Here is a 20,765-nt window from a genome sequence, read left to right as displayed (position 1 = left end):
AGAGACGGGGTTTCACCATGTTGGTCAGGCTGGTCTCAAACTCCTGACCTCGTGATCCACCCACCTCAGCCTCCCAAAGTGCTGGGATTACAGGAGTGAGCCACGGCACCCAGTGCAATTTTTTTTTTTTTTTTAAGACAGAGTCTTACTCTGTCACCCAGGCTGGAGTGCAGTGGCACAATCTCGGCTCCCTGCAACCTCCGCCTCCCAGGTTCAAGGGATTCTCCTGCCTCAGCCTCCCAAGTAGCTGGGACTAAAGGCACATGCCACCGGCTAATTTTTTATTATTTTCAGTAGAGATGGGGTTTCACCATGTTAGCCAGGATGGTCTTGATCTCCTGACCTGGTGATCCGCCCACCTCAGCCTCCTAAAGTGCTAGGATTACAGGCGTGAGCCACCGTGCCTGGACAATATAATATTTTTAAAATGTAAAAAGTTAGCCCACTGTGGTGGCATGAGCCTGTAATTCGAGCTACTCTGGAGGCTGAGGCAGGAGAATCGCTTCAGTCCAGGAGTTGAAGGCTAGTGAGCCACAATCATGCCATTGCACTCCAGCCTAAGAGTGAGACTGTCTGGAAAAAAAATTTTTTTATATATATGCATACGGTTATACATATGCAAAAGGGTTAACAATGGCTGCCTCTAAGTGGTAAGATACAGGTAAAATTTTTTCCTGCTTTATACTTTGTTCTACTTTTCTGTAATTATATGTAACCATATAAATAATTATTCTTCAATTTTTTCTCCTTCCTGAAATCTTTACTTCTCCCATCATTCTAAAAGTACTTCAACTGTTATATGCCTATTTCCTGGTTAGTACATCTATCTGTGTAGGTTATCTCTATTAGCTTGCTCTCCAAAAAGTGGGGGCAATTCCATTTAGATTGTTTCCTTTGTACATGTCTATAGAACTACTTTTTAAAAAGGTATCTATGGAAATAAAGCAAGAGAAACTAATCATACCTTAACATAAATGAGATCTACAGAAATAACATGCATATGCCAAGTTATATGGCTCTTAATTCAGTACAAAGAAGATTCTTTTGAAGTATCATTTAGTTCAGGAAATAATGGGTGTATATCACCAAAAATACAAAGTAAAAAACAGTTATCCTTATAAGATAGAAGGCAGATATCCTAAGAATTCAGAGAAAGGGAAGGGAAGAATTCAGAGGGCAAAAAAAGATTTTTAAAACTACTATTAGAATTTTTTGGGGGGAAAGTGATGTTAAGAGGTAGGTCTTGGCCGGACACGATGGCTCATGCCTGTAATCCCAGCACTTCAGCAGGCTGAGGCAGGAGGATCACTTGAAGCCAGGAGTTCGAGACCAGACTGCACAACAAAGTGAGATCCTGTCTCCACCAAAAATTGAAGAAAAAAATTAGCCAGGGGGCACACATCTATAGTCCTTGTTATTCAGGAGGCTGAACCCAGGAGTCCAAGGCTGCAGTGAGCTATGACTACACCACTGCACTCCAGACTGAGCGACAGAGCACAGCCCTGTTTCTTAAAAAAGTTCTAGTTCAGGCACGGTGGCTCACATCTGTAATCCCACTTTGGAAGATTGAGGCAGGAAAAATGCTTAAGCCCAGGAGCTCAAGAGCAGCCTGGATGACATGGCAAAACCCAGTCTCTACTAAAAATAGAAAAATCAGCCAGGTCCACGTGGTGACACATGCCTGTAATCCTAGCTACTCAGGAGGCTGAGGCAGGAGGAGCACTCCAGCCTGGGAGGCCGAGGTTGCAGTAAGCCAAGATCGCACCATTGCACTCTAGCCTGGGTGACAGAGTAAGACAATGTCTCAAAAAAAAAAAAAAAATTAAATTTAAAAAAAAATAAGAAAAAGAAAAAAGTAAAGAAGAAAAATTCTAACTTTTTCCTATAGAAACAAACATATCTGTAAGATTTAGCTTCTCAAGCCAATACATAATTAGCACATAATGTACATAGGTATACTTTTTTCCTCTTTTTTAAATTGATATATAACAGTTGTACATATTAATACCTGTATACAATGTATAATTATCAAATCAGGGTAACTGGGATATCCATCACATGAAGTATACTTTTAATAACTTAAACAATACTAAGTACTGCTCAAGAAAATTATACTTCAAATCTAAATATCTTATACTTCAGTCTGTAAGCCAGTGCTAGTAGAAATAGAATGGTTAGTCACATGTATAATTTTAAATTTTCCAGTGGTCACATTTAAAATTTTAAAAATAAAAATAACTCAATATATCACAAAGTAATTTCATTTCAATATGTAATAAACATTTTAAAAATCGAGATACTTTACTTACATTCTTCTTTAAAAAAAAAAAAATCCGCCAGGCATGGTGGCTCACGCCTGTAATCCCAGCACTTTGGGAGGCTGAGGCAGGCAGATCACAAGGTCAGGAGATCGAGCATATCCTGGCTAACACAGTGAAACTCCATCTCTACTAAAAATACAAAAAATTAGCTGGGCGTGGTGGCACATGCCTGTAGTCCCAGCTATTGGGGAGGCTGAGGCAGTAGAATCGCTTGAACCTGGGAGGCAGAGGTTGCAGTGAACTGAGACTGTGCCACTGCACTCCAGCCAGGGAAACAGAGCGAGACTCTGTCTCAAAAAAAAGAAAAAAAAAAATCCAATGTATATTTTACATTTACTGCCTATCTTAATTCGAACTAATCATATTTCAAGTGCTTAATAACCTATCTGGCCAAGTAATGGCTCCTGTTCTGGACAGCACAGCTCTAGCCACAGCAGCTAAGTGCCTGAGGTACTGAGTAGGAAATATCCCACGCATGGGATATTTCGTGCCATGGCAGGGGGACAGCTAAACGCAGTGAATTGCAACAAACACAATTTAGATTTAACACTGCCTAAAAATACCAAGGAGAACAATGGCACAAATGCCAAAACCAGTGATATATAGCTGCCCTTTTACACCCTAAGGTTTCTACTATCTCCTACAAAATGTTTGTGCCATTTGTTTCCTTTGTGTCTATTTACTCTACAAAGTTATTGTTACATTATAGCTTCACTGTGCACAAAGACCTACCCTAAGGAGGCAGGACACACTACCACAGTGGCCATTTTAAGGAAGAAAAGTCCAAAGGTCATCTCTCCCCTACTCATAACCCATGAACGGCACAGCACCATCTCTAACATTACACACCTTCACTTTCTCCCACTTCTGTAATTCTACTCACACTTTACCCATTTATCATACACATTTAAATGTGTAGAATTTGTTAATACTGAATTCTAGGGGGTTGGTTACAATGACTCTTCAATTTCTACATTATAAGAATATAACTATTGAAACTTACAAAAAATACATTTTACTATTGTGAGCAAAAATAACAAAGTATTTTTATATGAATGTAAATCTAGGCTAATACAGGTTATTAATGTTAGATTTATGACTGCACTCTTTCAATCATCCTCTTCACTAAAGGTGGGCATCCTACTGGCACGGAGACCAAATCCTGCCCTCCACCTGCTTTTGTAGGTTTTTTTTTTTTTGGGAACACAACTATACCTACATTTTTAGGTGTTGTCAGTAACTGCTTTCTCACTACATTTGCAGAGTTGGATAAAGAGTTGGATAGGTACAAGAGATCCTATGGCCAAGCAAAGCCTAAAATACCGATTATCTGGCCCTTTGCAGAAAAAATTTGATGACCCCTCCTCTTTACCATTATTTCATAAGGAAAAATTGCTGAGTGACAAGGTACTTTCTTAAAAACACACCTGTAATATGAAGTCAACCAACACTCTGGTGCACAAACTGAGGAACAAAGTGCAACACACTATTAATTTGTTGGGTATTGGGAAAACTAAAAAACTAAAAACCTAGTAGGGGAAGATTAAATTGTGACAAAAAAATCAGAAACTAGGCCGGGCACAGGGGCTCACGCCTGTAATCCCAGCACTTTGGGAGACCGAGGCGGGTGGATCACGAGGTCAGGAGGTCAAGACCAGCGTGGCCAAGATGGTGAAACCCCGTCTCTACTAAAAATATAAAAATTAGCTGGGCACGGTGGCAGGAGCCTGTAATCCCAGCTACTCGGGAGGCTGAGGCAAGAGAATCGCTTGAACCAGGGTGGCAGAGGTTGCAGTGAGCCGAGATGGAGCCATTGCACTCCAGCCTGGGCAACAGAGTGAGGCTCTGTCTCAAAAAAAAAAAAAAAAAAAATCAGAAACGAAGTACAATTCAGATAAAAAAACAAAGTGTACTCTACTTAGGGGCCAAAACACTCTCTCTCCATGTATGTATGCATGTGTATGTGTGTGTGTATGCATATATGCATATATATATGAAGGAGAGAGAAAAATGAATCCCAGCTTTACTCTCTGAATGCAACTGGATAAGTTACATAACCTCTCTAAATTTGGTTCCTCCATGAATGTTAATGTGAAAATCAGGCCAGGCGAGGTGGCTCACGCCTGTAATCCCAGAACTTTGGGAGGCCGAGGCGGGTGTATCACAAGGTCAGATTGAGATCATCCTGGCTAACACGGTGAAACCGTTTCTACTAAAAATACAAAAAAATTAGCCGGGCATGGTGGTGTATGCCTGTAGTCCCAGCTACAAGGGAGGCTGAGGCAGGAGAATGGCATGAACCCAGGAGGCAGAGCTTGCAGTGAGCTGAGATCACATGACTGCACTCTAGTCTGGGCGATAGGGCAAGACTCCATCTCAAAAAAAAAGAAAAGAAAAGAAAATGAGATAATTCTTAGCAAATGCCCCTAAAATGTAAGTGCACTCAATAGATATTATCAATTCTTACTGTTTCAGGTACGACATGCGCAGAGAGATCCTAGAAGAATAACCAGTGTGGTAGAGAAACAATGTCAGAAAAACACATATGTTTTCAAGAGAGAAAGTTAGACATCTGGAAGGGGAGCAGAAAGAGACAGAACTATCTCAAACATCTGAAGATATTTCTTCTTGTCAGCTCCTGAGGGCAAGTATAGGAAACAACAGAAATTCTAGGGAGAAAGAGTTTTTGAATCATTATTATAGGTAGTATAGGGCAAACAACAAGGTATGTCCACAAGTTCTTAGGATGGTTTTCATTGTGTTTTGATGGATAACATATATTAGATTATCAGTGAGCACTCAAAATCCAATCAGATGACCCAACTATAAAATTCTAGCAACTGCTTGTGGTAGACTGTTTGCAAAGAGGGCTAAAGGTGTGCAGGCTCCTTTGAAATATGACATTCATGCTCTTCTCACCAAAAGCTGGAGTCTATTTCATGACCTCCTGAATCTGGGCTGACCTTGTAATCTGTTTTGACCAAAATAATAAAAAAAGTATATTGAGTGACTTCCATTCTCACCCTCTTGAAACTCTAAGACCACCATGTGAAAACAGCCTGTTTCTGAGGTTGAAAGAGCACATGGTAACTAAAACCATCCCAGCTGAGTTCCCAGACCTGTGACTGAGGCTATCTCTTACTTCAACCAGCCTCAGCCTAGCCTCCAGCTGACTGCAGCTAAGTGAGTGAGCACAGAGGAAAACAGCAGAAAACAAACTGGCAATCCACAGAATAGGGAACAAATAAAATGGGTTGTTACTTAGAGCCACTAAGTTTTGGGGTAGGTTGTTACTACAACCTACAATATTGCAATAACTGATAAATGTATTCTGTCTGAAGAAAAAATGTATTTAAAACATCTGAAACTAAGTACATGTCTGCTAAGTAGACAAAAGATAAAATTCAAAAAGAAAAGCATTTAGGAATTTCTGCTATACCAACCAGGAAACAAGGACTCATGGATCCAAGTATCAGGACCATGTGGCAGGCTTATTCCTTAAAGAGGAGCTAAACATCTCATTTAAAGACACTAGCTATGAAAAATTATCCAACTTCCTTTGAAAACCCCATGCTCACCAAACAGCCTGTGATTATAACTAGATTTCATACATAACTGACCATCAGTATAGGAATTGGTCAGTATGAAAGACATTCTTCCCTACTATAAATTGATGATGTTCTGATGTGTCCACTGAATACCTAGAGCTTAATCACTTGGGGTATAGTAAAAAACCAAATGTCTAAGAAGACAGTACACAGTGGTATCTACACAAAAATCTAGGCAGCCAGTTTAAATTCCAGGCAATGCCCCTATTTTCTTAGTGCATACTTCAACAGATATTAGGAAGAATTTTCCATAATAGCACTATGTGATAGTAAACAGTAAAAAGAGCATAAATTCTAGAATAATTGATGTGAGTTAGATTCTAGCATTATCAGTTACTAGAAAAATAATTTTGGACTCTGTAATCTTGGATTTACTCCCCACCCAAAACTTCAGTTTCCTCATCTGTAAAAGGAGGCTGTTGAAGGGACTGACTTATTAACAAGAGAGAGCAGATGAACAATGAAAACAGGATGCCTTATAAGCTAGTCAAACCTCTTCCAATGAAAAGCCAGGGTGAAATATAATTTCGACCACCTGTTAGTGATGTTGTGGAAGAGAGTCATACATTTTGTATGGAAGGCTGGACTCACTCAAAGTTGGGAAATATATTCCAAGTGTCTACATGGCTAAAAAAAATAAGTTATTTTATTTATGAGATTAAGTCACCAGGTAATACAACAAATCATTTTCCTATCCCACAAGTCTAGAAATGCTGGTATTCAGACCTGACTGTTCCATTTTTTAACAATCCACAGCAAAAATAAACAAAATTGTTGTCAGCTCGCCAAAATTACAGAGTATTTTTATTTTTGTAGAAACAAGGTCTTACTATTTTGACCTGGCCGATCTCAAACTCCTGGCCTCAAGTGATCTTCCCACCTCAACCTCCCAAAATGTTTGGATTATAGGCATGAGCCACTGCACGCAGCCAGAATCAATCATATTTAAGAGACTAAATTGGCCGGGCGCGGTGGCTCACACCTGTAATCCCAGCACTTTGGTAGGCTGAGGCGGGCGGATCACCTGAGGTCGGGAGTTCGAGACTAGCTTGGTCAGCATGGTGAAACCCTGTCTCTACTAAAAATACAAAAATTAGCCAGGCGTGGTGGCACATGCCTGTAATCCCAGCTACTCGGGAAGCTGAGGCAGGAGAATCACTTGAACCTGGGAGGCAGAGGTTGCGGTGAGCAGAGATCACGCCATTGCACTCCAGCCTGGGCAACAAAGCGAGACTCCGTCTCAAAAAAAAAAAAAAAAGACTAAATTATGCACCTTAGCTTATGCATTTGTCTATAGTTGATGTGCTATTGAGTCTTCTCTACCTATGAAAAAGCAGGTCAATCAAGAGTTAGCAATTAGTTAAGGAGAATGTAGTAAGGAGTCTGTGCTATTTAATCACTGAGGATGCATCCTGGTCAGTCACTGTCTCAAAGAGTACAGGTTCCTGGAGAAGACAAAATGTGCGGCAACAGGCCAAGTGCAGAGGTTCACGCCTGTAATCCCAGCACTTTGGGAGGCCAAGGCGGGTGGATCACCCGAGGTCAGGAGATCCAGACCATTCTGGCCAACGTGATGAAACCTCGTCTCTACTAAAAATACAAAAATTAGCTGGGTGTGGTGGCAGGCACCTGTAATCCCAGCTATTCGGGAGACTGAGGCAGAGAATGCCTGAACCCAGGAGGCAGAGGTTGCAGTGAGCTGAGATCGCACCACTGCACTCCAGCCTGGGCAACACGGCAAGACTCCGTCTCACCAAAAAAAAAAAAAAATTAGCCGGGTGTGGTGGCAGGCACCTGTAATCCCAGCTACTTGGGAGGCTGAGGCAGAGAACTGCTTGAACCCGGGAGGTGGAGGTTGCAGCAAGCCAAGATTGGGCCACTGTCTCCAGCCTGGAAGACAGTATGACTTCATCTCAAAAAAATAAAAATATAAACAAAAATAAAATTAAAAAGGTGAGGCAACAAATATATTGCATGACAAGGCAATAACAGGAGATGCTGCACTAGATAAAATGGAGGGGGTGACCATTGCTGCTTAGAAGGACAAAGAGGAAGCAGGCTATAATATCAAGTAAGATAGAGACAGAAAACTAGCAATTAAAAGGTCACTGGCAAGCAGAAGTGGTGACTCACGCCTGTAATCCCAGCACTTTGGGGAGGCCAGGGCGGATGGATCACTTGAGGTTAGGAGTTCGAGACCAGCCTGCCCAACATGGTGAAACCCTGTCTCTACTAGAAATACAAAAAATTGCCGGGCGCGGTGGCTCACGCCTGTAATCCCAGCACTTTGGGAGGCCGAGGCGGGCGGATCACAAGGTCAGGAGATCGAGACCACGGTGAAACCCCGTCTCTACTAAAAATACAAAAAATTAGCCGGGCGCGGTTGTGGGCGCCTGTAGTCCCAGCTACTCGGGAGGCTGAGGCAGGAGAATGGCGTGAACCCGGGAGGCGGAGCTTGCAGTGAGCCGAGATTGCGCCACTGCACTCCAGCCTGGGCGACAGAGCGAGACTCCGTCTCAAAAAAAAAAAAAAAAAAAAAAAAGAAATACAAAAAATTAGCCGGGCATGGTGGCAGGCGCCTGTAATCCAGGTACTCCGGAGGCTGAGGCAGGAGAATCTCTTGAATCTGGAAGGCGGAGGTTGCAGTGAGCCAAGATCATGCTAATGCACTCCAGCTTGGCAACAAGAGGGAAACTCCATCTCAAACTAAATTAACATAAAATTAACATTAAAATTAACATAAAATAAAACAAAATATTAAAAAAAAGTCACTGGCAACCTCTACTAACCACATTTACAGGCAAAAGTTACTTTGTATTGTGTTGGAAAGCGAATAAGGCTAGGAGGTGTAGAAAATCTTTTTTAGACTGATTAGAGAAACTTATATTCAAAAAATAAAAAATGCAAGCAAATAAGCGAGCATAGTGGTCTTCAGGCAAATACAAAAGAAAAATATTCAAAATAATGCACTGAAAGGCTAGTCTTCAAACAAATTCACATAAACCAACTGGTGATTTAACAAGTGAAAACAGAGGTTTTTTTTTGTTTTGTTTTGTTTTGTTTTTAGGGCTACTCCATAAGCAGTGCTAAGAGTAGCCTGAAGCCCAGCCGGGCATGGTGGCTCATGCCTGTAATCCCAGCACTTTGGGAGGCAGAGGTGGGCGGATCACGAGGTCAGGAGTTCTAGACCAGCCTGGCCAACATGATGAAAGCCAGTCTCTACTAAAGATACAGAAAAAAAAAATAACCCGGGCGTGGTGGGATGTGCCCGTAATCCCAGCTACTCTGGAGGCTGAGGCAGGAGAATCACTTGAACCCAGGAAGCAGAGGTTGCAGTGAGCCGAGATCACCCCATTGCACTCCAGACTGGCTGACAGGGTGAGACTCCGTCTCAAAAATAGAGCAGCCTGCAGAGGTTTCCTTCATAGTTTTTCCAGAGTTGTTCCAAAGGTCAGGTTACCATACTACAGACCACCATATACTACTTACCACAAAAGCATTTTTGGAAAGGTCTCTTTGTAATCATTTGTGAGAAACAGAAAGTAATTCAAAATTTAACATCATTAAAAGGCAGTCTTCTTCCAATTTTGTCAAAATTCTTTTCGTTCAGTCATAGAAACCTAAGAACATCAGCAATACTCCTTAATTCAGGGTAAATGGTCAAATACCTTTGCTCCCAAACCAATCATCTCTCTGGGACTGCTTGTAATTTCCAAAAGCCCAAACACTTCAGCACAAGGGGAAAAAAAACAAAAATTGAAAATAAAAATCTAGTTATTTAAAATGTTTAAATGCCCTAAGACTACAAAGAATACAGCTCCTTGATATTAATGGAAGATACGGCTGGGCATGGTGGTTCATGCCTGTAATTCTAGCACTTTGGGAGACCCAGGCAGGCAGATCACCTAACTCAGGAGTTCAAGACCAGCCTGGGCAACATGGCGAAATCCTGTCTCTACATAAAATACAAAAATTAGCCAAAGTGGTGGCATGCACCTGCAATCCCAGCCACTCAGGAGGCTAAGGTAGTAAAGTGGGGGGGACTGTTTGAGCCCAGGAGGTCGAGGCTGCAGTGAGCCAAGATTGTGCCACTGCACTCCAGCCTGGGTGACAGAGCGAGAACCTGTCTCAAAATAACTAAATAAATAAAAATAATGGAAGATAGATAGTTCTGGAATGCGAAAAATCTTCTGTATTTCAGCATTTCAGATTTCTCCAAGGTTAGAATAATTCGGCTCAAGAACCAAAGTGCATTAAGAACGTTTAATTCACAAAGGATAACAGCCATATTCATCCTACCCTCTAAGGTGAGAAAAGCCCCTTGCTTATATAGAAGGAGAAAACAATTTGAAATTTAAGCCTATTTACTATTTTGTTGGTACTCTCAATTTTCTTTTTAATCATAATTGTTAGCAAGGCCTGTAGCTTTAAAATCCTTAAAAAAAAATCCTTATCCAATTACCTAATCCAAGTTCACTTAACTAGTTATGAGAACTCTATTTGAGTAACAAAACAAGTCTCTACAGGAGCAGAGCGAGACGTACACTCCTACTTAAAAGTACTGTCTGATGAAAAGCATTCTATTTACTTCTCTAGATATAACATGTTTAACGTGAAACCCTTTCTGTGGAACTGAAGAAAAACGTTTACTTAAAATAAATGCTCAAAGGAACTTTCCTAACCTCACTATTGATTTCTTAGGTGCAGTTTGCCCAAAACCCTCCCTCGGTCAAGCCCCCACTCAGAAAAGGTGCCTTACACGCGACGTTACTTGGTTGCTATTACACTTGGTTTCCAAGTCACAAAGGGATTCCTTTTCAGGGGAGAGAATAAAGCATAAGAAAAAGAGAGGATCACCCTCTTGGAGTGACTGATCAAGTCAGGTTCTCACTTAGAGATCCTGTTTAAACACAAGACGCTAAAACACACCATCTTGCTCCGTGTCACAGGACCAGATCTCTCGGGATAAATTAAGCGACGGGCTGAAAATGTAGGAGCTGAAACTACACCAGCAGCAGCTCCGCGTTCTTATCAAAACAATAGCGAGTGGCACATGTCAGGCAGCCCACATGCGCAGGGGGATAAAGCGGCGCCTGGCTGAGTCTGGAGTTGAACTTGTCTTAACCCCCTCCCCCAACACCCTCCAACGCGCTCCCGGCTACGCGAAAGTGAAAACGAGGGGCGCCTAAGGCCCTGCTTCTTCCCCCTTCCTCTTCCCCTTGCCCAGCCGCGACTTCTTCCTCACTGATCTCCCGGGGGCGGAGACGCTGAGTTCCCCGGAGACGAGAGTTAGTCACCAAGAAGAGGCGGTGACAGAGAGCGCGGCTCCCGTCGCACTCCGAGGCCTAGCAGCGCCGGACGGGAGGCCGCCTGCGGAGGCTCTCGCGTCCCGCGTCCTCCACCTCTGGCCCGCAGGGACGCTCCCTCCTTCCCTTCTAGAACGAGTCTCAACTCCGCTCCTCTCCCCTACCCCAGGCAGCTCCAACGTCAGACCCCACTCCCGACTGAGAAAACGAAGCCCAGCCCAGCCGTTTCCTGCCCACCGGGGCAGGAATTCCCTCCCCCGACCCATGGACTGCGGCCCCACGTCGCTGACCCTAGCGGGGATCCCCTCGGCCGCCGGGAGGGGATCCCGGAACTGGCCCCGGAGTGCGCGTGTGGCCGCGGCGGGGAGGGGCAAGGCGGGGAGTTTCCGCCGCCCCGCGGCCAGGAGGGCGGGAGGGCGACAGCAGAGGCTAAGAGCGGTCCCCGAGGCCGGCCGGGGACCCCAGCCTCCTCCGCCACGACCAACCCGCGTTCCCCACGCGCGCCGCCGCCAGTTGGCCCAGCGCGTTCTCCAAGTGGAGGCTAGGAGGCAGAGAACCGCGGGCCCGGGGCCACCCGTCACTTTCAAGTCGCCCCGCCAGAAGCCCAGGGCGAGGAAAAGGAGAGAGACAAAAGGGCGCTGGGGAGGGAGTCCCCACACCCCCCGCGGCCCCGCACCCTGCCCGGCTCTTACTCGTAGTGGCGGAAGATCTCGTTGGTGACTTTACAGTAGAAAACTTCCTCGTCGGGCCGTAGGTCCGCGGGCGGCTTCTGTCTCACAAACGGCTTTCGGTGTAGCAGCGGCATCTCCCGTCCGCCCGCGGGCTCGCCCAGACCCTCGGCCGCCCGCGCCGGCCCCGCTTCCCTATCAAAATTGGAGGGAAAGGAAAGCCGGTAAGGTGGGGAGCGCTCGGCGGCAGCGTGGGCCGGTCCGCGCGCCGGGAGAAGCTCGGCTGCCTTTTGTGTGACTGACGCGCCGCGGCCGCTACCGGAGCCGAGTTCGTTCCTGCCGCTGCCCGGGCGTCGAGCGAGCGGAGCCGCCGCCGCCCCTGCCCCCCGAGCGCGTCCTGCCTCCTCTCGCCCAGCCGCTGGCTCACAATGGGGCAGGACGCCCCGCCGCGGGGGGCAGTGCGGGAGCGGCGGCGGCGGCCCCCTCCCCCAGCGCCGGCTCCACGCCCGCCGCCGCCGCCGCCAGGCTCACAACGTGCTCGGCGCGCAGCCGGCCGGCCGGCCAGGGCGCTCGCCGCGGGCGGACCCCGGCGCCGCTCCGCTTTGTTCCCGGCTTGCCTCCACTTCCCGGCCGGCTCCCGAGCGACCCTCACCTGCGAGCACGCCGACTGCCACTTGTCCACCTTCTCCACTACAAAGGCAACGAGGGGAGACCCCGTCCTCCCAGGGGACCGCCTCTCTCCGGCCCCGCCGCGCCCCTGGCCGCCACTTCTCCCGCTGCCACTGCCCGACTCCGCGCGGGGAATTGCGTCCCACCGCCACTTCCCCGCCTCTCGGAGCTCCTGGGAAGTTTCTGATCTACTTTCGGCTCTGAAGGAGGAAGAGCTGTTGGGAGGAGCTTTTCACTCCTCGCTTCTACCTTTTTATTGGCTACTCGATGACTTTTACAGCCTGTCACTGATACAGGAAGAGACAGCGGAGAGCCTGGGAGAGCTACATTATTAATTAATGGAGCAACCCCTCGTGAAGATTCAGAAGCATCCTCCATGTTTGAGATTATCAGCCAAAAGATCTAGGGAAAGCGCTGGCGGTTCATAAACACATGGCTAACAAAGTAAATCCTTGAAGTCTGCCACCGACGCTTGACTACACGATGGGAAAAGGGATTCCAATTACGATTTAACTTGTATTTTAAAGATGAGAAAAGAAATGAATAAGAAAATTTGTTGCTATTTTTCTTCTTCCAAATTAGAATCCGTATCTCTAAAAATACTTTGCATGTTTAGTAAACATCCGTCTTGAACTAGAAGATACCTTGACATCAGTTCTATTTAATACTTATGGCAATTAAAAGGTTTAGAGAGCAGAGGAAAAGACCAAAAAAAAAAAATGTGTTACAAAGTGTCACCATGCTTGTAGGACCCCAACATTCTTGAAACTAACACACCTTTAAAAAGTAATATTTACAATGCTGTAAATATTTGCAAAGTATCAATGTTTAATTCAATTAGAATTTTAAGGATTATGGATTTACTAGCGAAAATTCCCCTAAAGCAACTTTCCCATATCAGTAATTTTTATTTAGGGAAACAATTTTAATGTACATAATACATGTGACCTTGGAATTCAATACAATTTTCGAAACTAGAAGTGACTCAGAACGTTCACTGGATGTGTTTTAAAGTCTTTTTTGATACTGTCCTTAACATTTGCTTATTTGAAATTAATATGAAAGAATGAAGCTAAAAGTTAGTTTTAAAAACGGTTATTCGACAAAGTTAGTTTTAAGAACCGTTATTTGACAAAGACGTTATTCCTATTACCAATACTGCGAAATGATAATTACAGAAACAATGTGGGATCCGTTTTATAACTTCAAATTTAAGTTCATTTGTACTTTGGAGCAGAAAATGGAAGAAATCTAAATCAAGAGTTACTTTTTTATCTTTCAGGCTGGTTTTAATTGTTCATACACCTAACAAAATAAACATTTGTGAAAGGCGTTATTCTTTGGGTGTTTTAAAATTCATTAATACTATTAATGCACCTTACTATACAGAAGTCACAGAAGTTAGAAATGCTCTCACTAAGTAGTAAGTATATACTTTAGTATCGATAAACTCTTCAAATAAGAGTTTACAGCTTTGATTATTTTTCTTTTCTTTTCTATCTTTGGAGACAGTCTCACTCTGTGCCCTAGGCTGGAGTGCGATGGCGAGATCTCGTCTCACTGCAACCTCTGCCTCCTGAGTTCAAGCGATCCTCCTTCCTCAGCCTCCGGAGTAGCTGGGATTAGAGGGGCACACCACCACGCCCAGCTAATTTTTGTATTTTTAATAGAAACGGGGTTTCGCCACGTTGGCCAGGGTGTTCTCAACCTCCTGATCTCAGGTGATCCGCCCGCCTCGGCCTCCCAACGTGCTGAGATTACAGGCGTGAGCCACGGCGCCCGGCCAAGATTTGGGGTTTTAAACCTGTCTCCAACTAGTATACTGAGTGACAAGTTAGAATTCCCTGCCTAGAAAGTATTTATTAGGCCGGGCGCGCTGGCTCATGCCTGTAATCCCAACACTTTGGGAGGCCGAGGCGGGCAGATCATGAGGTTAGGAGGTCGAGACCATGCTGGCCAACGTGGTGAAACCCCGTCTCTACTAAAAGTACAAAAATTAGCTGGGCATGGCAGTGGGTGCCTGTAATCCCAGCTGCTCGGGAGGCTGAGGCAGGAGAATCGCTTGAACCCGGGAGGCGGAGGTTGCAGTTATCCGAGATGGCGCCACTGCACTCCCACCTGGGAGACAGAGACTCCGGCTCAAAAAAAAAGAAGGAAGTATTTTTATTGCTCTATCAGGTGAAAAATTTAGAGCCCATAAAGGTAAACTCAAAAGGGGGACTGGGAGAATGGATAATTTTTAACCTATATTGAAGCATCACCCCACAACTCAAAATCCCAACTTAACAGTTAAGCTAAATAAAGACGAAATTCTTTCTGAATACTTCAGTATTTATATTTACTAGATCTTACTGTTCAATAAGTCATTCAAATCATGATCTAAAGTCGTTATTTTATTATTAAATACAAATATTTAAGTTGGATTTTTTCTTATACTAGCTTAAAATTTTATTCCATCAAAAGCTATCATACTCAGTTTTCTCACAATCATACTCAAATTTCAATACTGTCATAACTCATTTCTCTGAATTATATACATAGGGTTTATTTTAATGATTTGTGACATTTAATGAAATACGGTTGTTCATTGTTATTTCAGAACAATGTAAGTTTAGAAAATTATAATTAACATGTTCAAAAGTTTAGTTTTAATGTGTTTATAATAATCAAATGAATAGACTACCTAAACTACCTCATGAAATAACATTTAAAGTATTCTACGCCTTCACAACTAAAAGTTTACCTAATTTATGATCTACTTCTGCATTTTGGCATCATGATTTCTTCCCTGCTTTGCTAATTACTACTTCTTGGCTTTTGAGAATAAAAAGCTCATTGCTGTATTCAGAAAGTAGTTAAAGAATCCTGTCATAACATAGGACTTGGTGTAAAAAATTTTTTTGGAAATATTGTCAAGGAAACTGAAAGCTAAAGTGGCACAAAAAAAGAGAAAGCAATGATATTAAAATTATTTAATTTTTAACAGTTTAATGAAACATTTGTCAAGCTCCTTTTGTGTGCCAAGACACTGTACTAGCTCATGTAAGGGATACAATGTAAATAAATGTATCCTGGCTTCAAAAAATGTATAATCTTATAGGAAAGAGACAATGCAAATACAACCAATACAAGAATTATGTGAATCCTGATGATCATGAATAATATAATGCAAAAAGAGAAGTAGAAAAGATTAGAATAAAATGTAGAAGGAAAACCCTAGGATCAGTCCTAAATGAAGTCATCCACAGGGCATGATTTGAAGGGCAACAGAGAACTCATGCTCCAACATATCCTCACCAGTGTCAAGAGACAACCCCATCAATCTCCATTAGTCATCCTTCAGCATGAAGACATGTAAAATGTGAATATTCTAGTTAGGCAGGACATATATTAATATAATACTATCAAGACATATTTGATTAAAATATCAATTTGGAGACACATACTGCCTTAGAAGTAAAGACAAAATAAGACTATGGGCCAGGCCAAGTGGCTCACACCTGTAATGCCAGCACTTTGGGAGGATGAGGCAGGTGGATCACTCGAGGTCAGGAGTTCAAGACAAGCCTGACCAACATGGTGAAACCTCGTCTCTACTAAAAATACAAAATTAGCTGGGCGTGGTGGCACACACCTGTAATCCCAGCTACTTGGGAGGCTGAAGTAGGAGAATCACTTGAACCCGGGAGGCAGAAGTTGCAGTGAGCCAACATCATGCCATTGCACTCCAGCCTGAGCAACAAGAGCAAAACTCCATTAAAAAAGAAAAAAAAAAAAGACTGGAATTTAAGTTTTATTTTTTATTTTTGAGACAGACTCTTGCTCTATCACCCAGGCTGGGGTGCAGTGGCACAATCTCAGCTCACACAACCTCCGCCTACTGCGTTCAAGTGATTCTCCTGACTCAGCCTCCTGAGTAGCTGGGATTACAGGCGCCTCCCACCACACCCAGCTAATTTTTGTATTTTAAGTAGAGACGGGGTTTCCCCATGTTGGCCAGGCTGCTCTCGAACTCCTGATCTCAGGTGATCCACTCACCTTGGCCTCCCAAAGTGCTGGGATTACAGGCATGAGCCACCGCATCTGGCCCGTAATATAAGTTTTTAAAGTTGGAGCTAGAACAATTTTCCTGCAGCTTCTATTAATATTGACTGATTAACATAAGAAAGCCTTTATACTTAGGTGGTTTAGTGAGACAGTAATCACTTACACCTGAAAGAAACCTTTGGGAACTCTGTTAATTCTTCCATTTTGCACCTGAGGAAATTGACGCTGAGGAACTGGAATCCAGGCCTCCTGAGTCTCCTTGTCCAGTCAGTCTCTTTAGACCACACTGCCCTTTCTTTGGATTCGATAATAGCTAATTTTCTTATATACCCTACTCCCACCCCATTAATGAGCTAAAATACCATTATACATCCTTCTTAAAGTGCTCATATAGGGATAAGCTATATTACTGATGATTAGAAATAATTATTTTTGTTGCAGCTGTGTCTTTAACATTAAAAAATAAAAAGTAAAGAAATAATTATTTTTGAGAATCATCCAGGAAAGCAATGGGGTAATAAAAATCATAGGCTGGGTGCGGCTACTCACGCCTGTAATCCCAGCACTTTGGAAGGCTGGGGCGGGCAGATCACCTGAGGTCAGGAGTTCAAGACAAGCCTGGCCAACATGGTGAAACCCCGTCTCTACTAAAAGTACAAAAATTAGCTGGGCGTGGTGGTATGCGCCTGTAATCCCAGCTACTCGGGAAGCTGAGGCAGGAGAATCGCATGAACCCGGAAGGTGAAGGTTGCAATGAGCTGAGATCGTGCCATTGCACTCCAGCCTGGGCGACAGAGTGAGACTCCGTCTAAAAAAAAAAAAAAAAAAAACAAAAACATAAATTTGTCTAATTAGACGGCTGACATGAGACCTATCACCATGCTTCCATTAACGCATCTAACAGATAGAAACTTTCATTTCCCTTACCTCTTAGCAATATTATAAAAGTACTTACAGTAGAGCTGCCCTAAGCTTTTCTGAGAAAGATGCCTTACAAATATACACAAGGAACATCTTTAGTTTTGTAATTCCTTTTCTCACGTATCTCTAACATTTGTCTCAAGTCTTCTATGTTCTTTTCAATGTCTTTCTAATGAATTCATGGCATTTTACCCATAAAAGATTTCTATATACAGTACTGTTATTTAGAAGCAATGAATGTATTTTCCTTTGTATCTGAAACCACTGGCCTAGTGTTAGAATAGTGGTTCTAGAACTTGGCTGCCCATTGGAATCACCTGAAGGGTTTTTGAAAAATACTGACGCTTGGGCCATATCCAGGCCCCAGGTCTCTGGGATAGAGACCCAGGCACTGGGAGTTTAAAAATCTACTCAGGTAATTTAATGGACTTCCAAGGTTGAGAATTACTGTGCTCGGACTGTTGATGTTGAAGTGGTAATGTGAGCACATTGGGAATACATCTTTTTATTCAACCCCTTCTGATTAGAGTCATGAATTATGGGATGGTAGTAAAAGTTGAGAGAGTAGTCTATGGTCATCATCTTTATCACAGTAATACTTTACATTTAATGAATGTTTTCAACTCGTCAAGGATTGTGCTAAGGGTTTTAAGGGAATCATCTCATCTCGTGCAATTTTCACCTCAAACTAAGACGTACTTATCACCATTTTACAGATGAAGCCAGTGAGGCTCTGAGAGGTTAATTAAGTAGCATGCCCCAAACCATACAGTTCAGAAACAGGAACACCTGAATTCAAGTCTTATCAACTCCGGAATCCAAGTTTCTTACTACTATTCTATATTTCCATAGGACTGACTTGCTAATCTAGCTCAGATATAAACTGAAACAGGGAACTCGATACTGTCCACTGAACAATTTAGAACTTGTAATGATTAAGGTTTGTTAATCATAAAAGTACTAACGAAAACCATGGAAGATTAAAAAAAAAATTCTCTCAAAATAAGGAAAGTCTACTTATAAGAGAAAATACACAATATATAATTCTACAAAATAAAAACTTAGGCTGGGCTCAGTGACTCATGCCTATAATCCCAGTACTTTGGGAGGCTGAGGCAGGTGGATCACTTGAGCACAGGAGTTCAAGACCAGCCTGGGCAACATGATGAAATCCCATCTCTACTGAAACACAAAAATTAGCCAGGTATGGTGGCACATGCCTGTGGTCCCAGCTACTCAGGGGTCTGAGGTGGGAGGATCACTTGGGCCCAGGAGGTTGAGGCTGCAGTGAGCCAGGATCTCACCACTGCACTCCAGCCTGGGCAACAGAATGAGACCCTGTCTCAAAAATAAAATAAAAATAAAATAATAAAGTTCCGCATATAAAAGTTAACACAGGCCAGGCACAGTGGCTCACACCTGTAATCCCAGCACTTTGGGAGGCCGAGGTGGGTGGATCACCTGAGGTCAGGAGTTCAAAATCAGCCTAGCCAACATGGTAAAATGCTGTCTCTACTAAAAATACAAAAATTAGCCAGGCTTGGTGGTGGGCTCCTGTAATCCCAACTACTCAGGGAGACTGAGGCACGAGAATCACTTAAACCTGGGAGGCAGAAGTTGCAGTGAGCAGAGATCGTGTCACTGCACTTCAGCCTGGGCAACAGAGCAAGACTCTGCCTCAAAAAACAGCAACAACAACAAAAAGCTACCACAAAGTTGAAAGACAATAGCAAGTTGGGGAAAAAAACATTTGTAACTCACTGACAAAGGGCTAATTTCCCTAATATATAAAGAGCTCCCATAAATAATAATAATAAATCACAATAACCCAAGAGAAACAGAAAAGAAAGCACAAATGACTTTTCAAACATAAAAAACACTTTGGGAGGCTGAGGTGGACAGATCACTTGAGGTCCGGAGTTTGAGACCAGCCTGGCCAACATGTTGAAACCCTGTCTCTACTAAAAATACAAAAATTAACCAGGCGTGGTGGCGTATGCCTGTAGTACCAGCTACTTGGGAGGCTGAGGGTGGAAAAATCACTTGAACCCGGGAGGTGGAGGTTGCAGTGAGCTGAGATCACACCACTGCACTCCGGCCTGAGAGAGAGAATGAGACCCTGCCTTAACAATAAAAATAAAAAGATTTTTAGTAACAAGAAAAGTGTAAATTAAAACTACACTGAAAGGCCAGGTATGGTGGCTCACGCCTGCAATCCCAGCACTTTGGGAGGCTGAGGCAGGTGGATCATGAGGTCAGGAGTTTGAGATCAGCCTGGCCAGCATGGCGAAACACTATCTCTACCAAAAATACAAAAATGAGCTGGGCATGGTGGCGCGTGCCTGTAGTCCCAGCTACTCAGAAGGCTGAGGCAGGAGAATCACTTGACCCTAGGAGGTGGAGGTGGCAGTGAGCCAAGATTACACCAATACACTCCAGCGTGGGCGACAGAGCAAGATTCTGTCTCAAAAAAAAAGAAGGAAGAAAGAAAGAAAGAAGTAAAAAAAACACACACACAAGGTACAGAAAAGTGTGTATGTTTTTAAAAAATATAATATATATTTGCCTGATACATAAAATACATCTGGAAGGATATATAAGAAAATAACACACTGGTTGCCTCTGAGAAAGGGGTGGCTAGGAGACAAGGATGATAGAGAAACTTTTCACTGTTGACAGATGAATAAAAAATTTAAAGGTACAGAGGTTAGAAGGTAAAGAGGCAAGTCAGGACAGATAGCTGATGTAATAAAATATTTCATTTCACAATTAGAAATATAAAGTTTAGAACTGCAAATAGTAAAAAATGTCTGTGTTAAATATTTTACAGGGCCTACCATAGTGTCTTTCCCAAGACACTATATATCTGTTGGATGGATGAATGGTTACATGGATATATAAATTACAAATTTAATTTGATTATAGTGAGAGAAATAGAGTCAGATAGCTGCTTTCATCTTAACCTGAAATAGAATTTAGATTACACATTTCTGAAAAATTCTATCTAGATTATCTACATTTATAGTTATTTACCAATTTACAAAACAAATCATACTATGTTCAACCAGATAGATTTATTATTGTTTTAAAAAATAAGACATATAAGGAATAATCAGACATAAAAACTGTTTTGACTGCAATAACTTACAATGTGCTTTACGAAGAAGAGTCCTCACGTTGCAATGCCTGTATCCACAGACTACCTGGCCATTATGGAAGGAGAGA

General features: G+C 43.0%; 1 protein-coding gene across 10 annotated transcripts in view; it reads right to left on the bottom strand.

Annotated features, from left to right (window-relative positions):
• The window catches only part of BAZ1A (bromodomain adjacent to zinc finger domain 1A), a 228,291-nt gene that overhangs the window by 116,393 nt on the left and 91,133 nt on the right, over window positions 1-20,765 (bottom strand). For 4 of the 10 annotated variants that reach the window (XM_031669145.1, XM_031669148.1, XM_031669146.1 and 1 more), the window contains one exon: window positions 11,928-12,098. In XM_031669145.1, the coding sequence (XP_031525005.1) occupies window positions 11,928-12,040 (113 nt within the window). In that variant the 5' untranslated portion in view covers window positions 12,041-12,098. Of the gene's footprint in view, window positions 1-11,927; window positions 12,099-12,555; window positions 13,066-20,765 lie in introns of those variants that run through there. The other 6 variants (XM_031669143.1, XM_031669151.1, XM_031669152.1 and 3 more) reach the window with 4 other exon arrangements.

This window comes from Papio anubis, chromosome 7, assembly GCF_008728515.1.
Source record: "Papio anubis isolate 15944 chromosome 7, Panubis1.0, whole genome shotgun sequence".
Lineage (NCBI taxonomy): Eukaryota > Metazoa > Chordata > Mammalia > Primates > Cercopithecidae > Papio > Papio anubis.
Note: the sequence above shows the minus strand (reverse complement) of the source record. Positions and strands in the feature narration are given on the sequence as shown.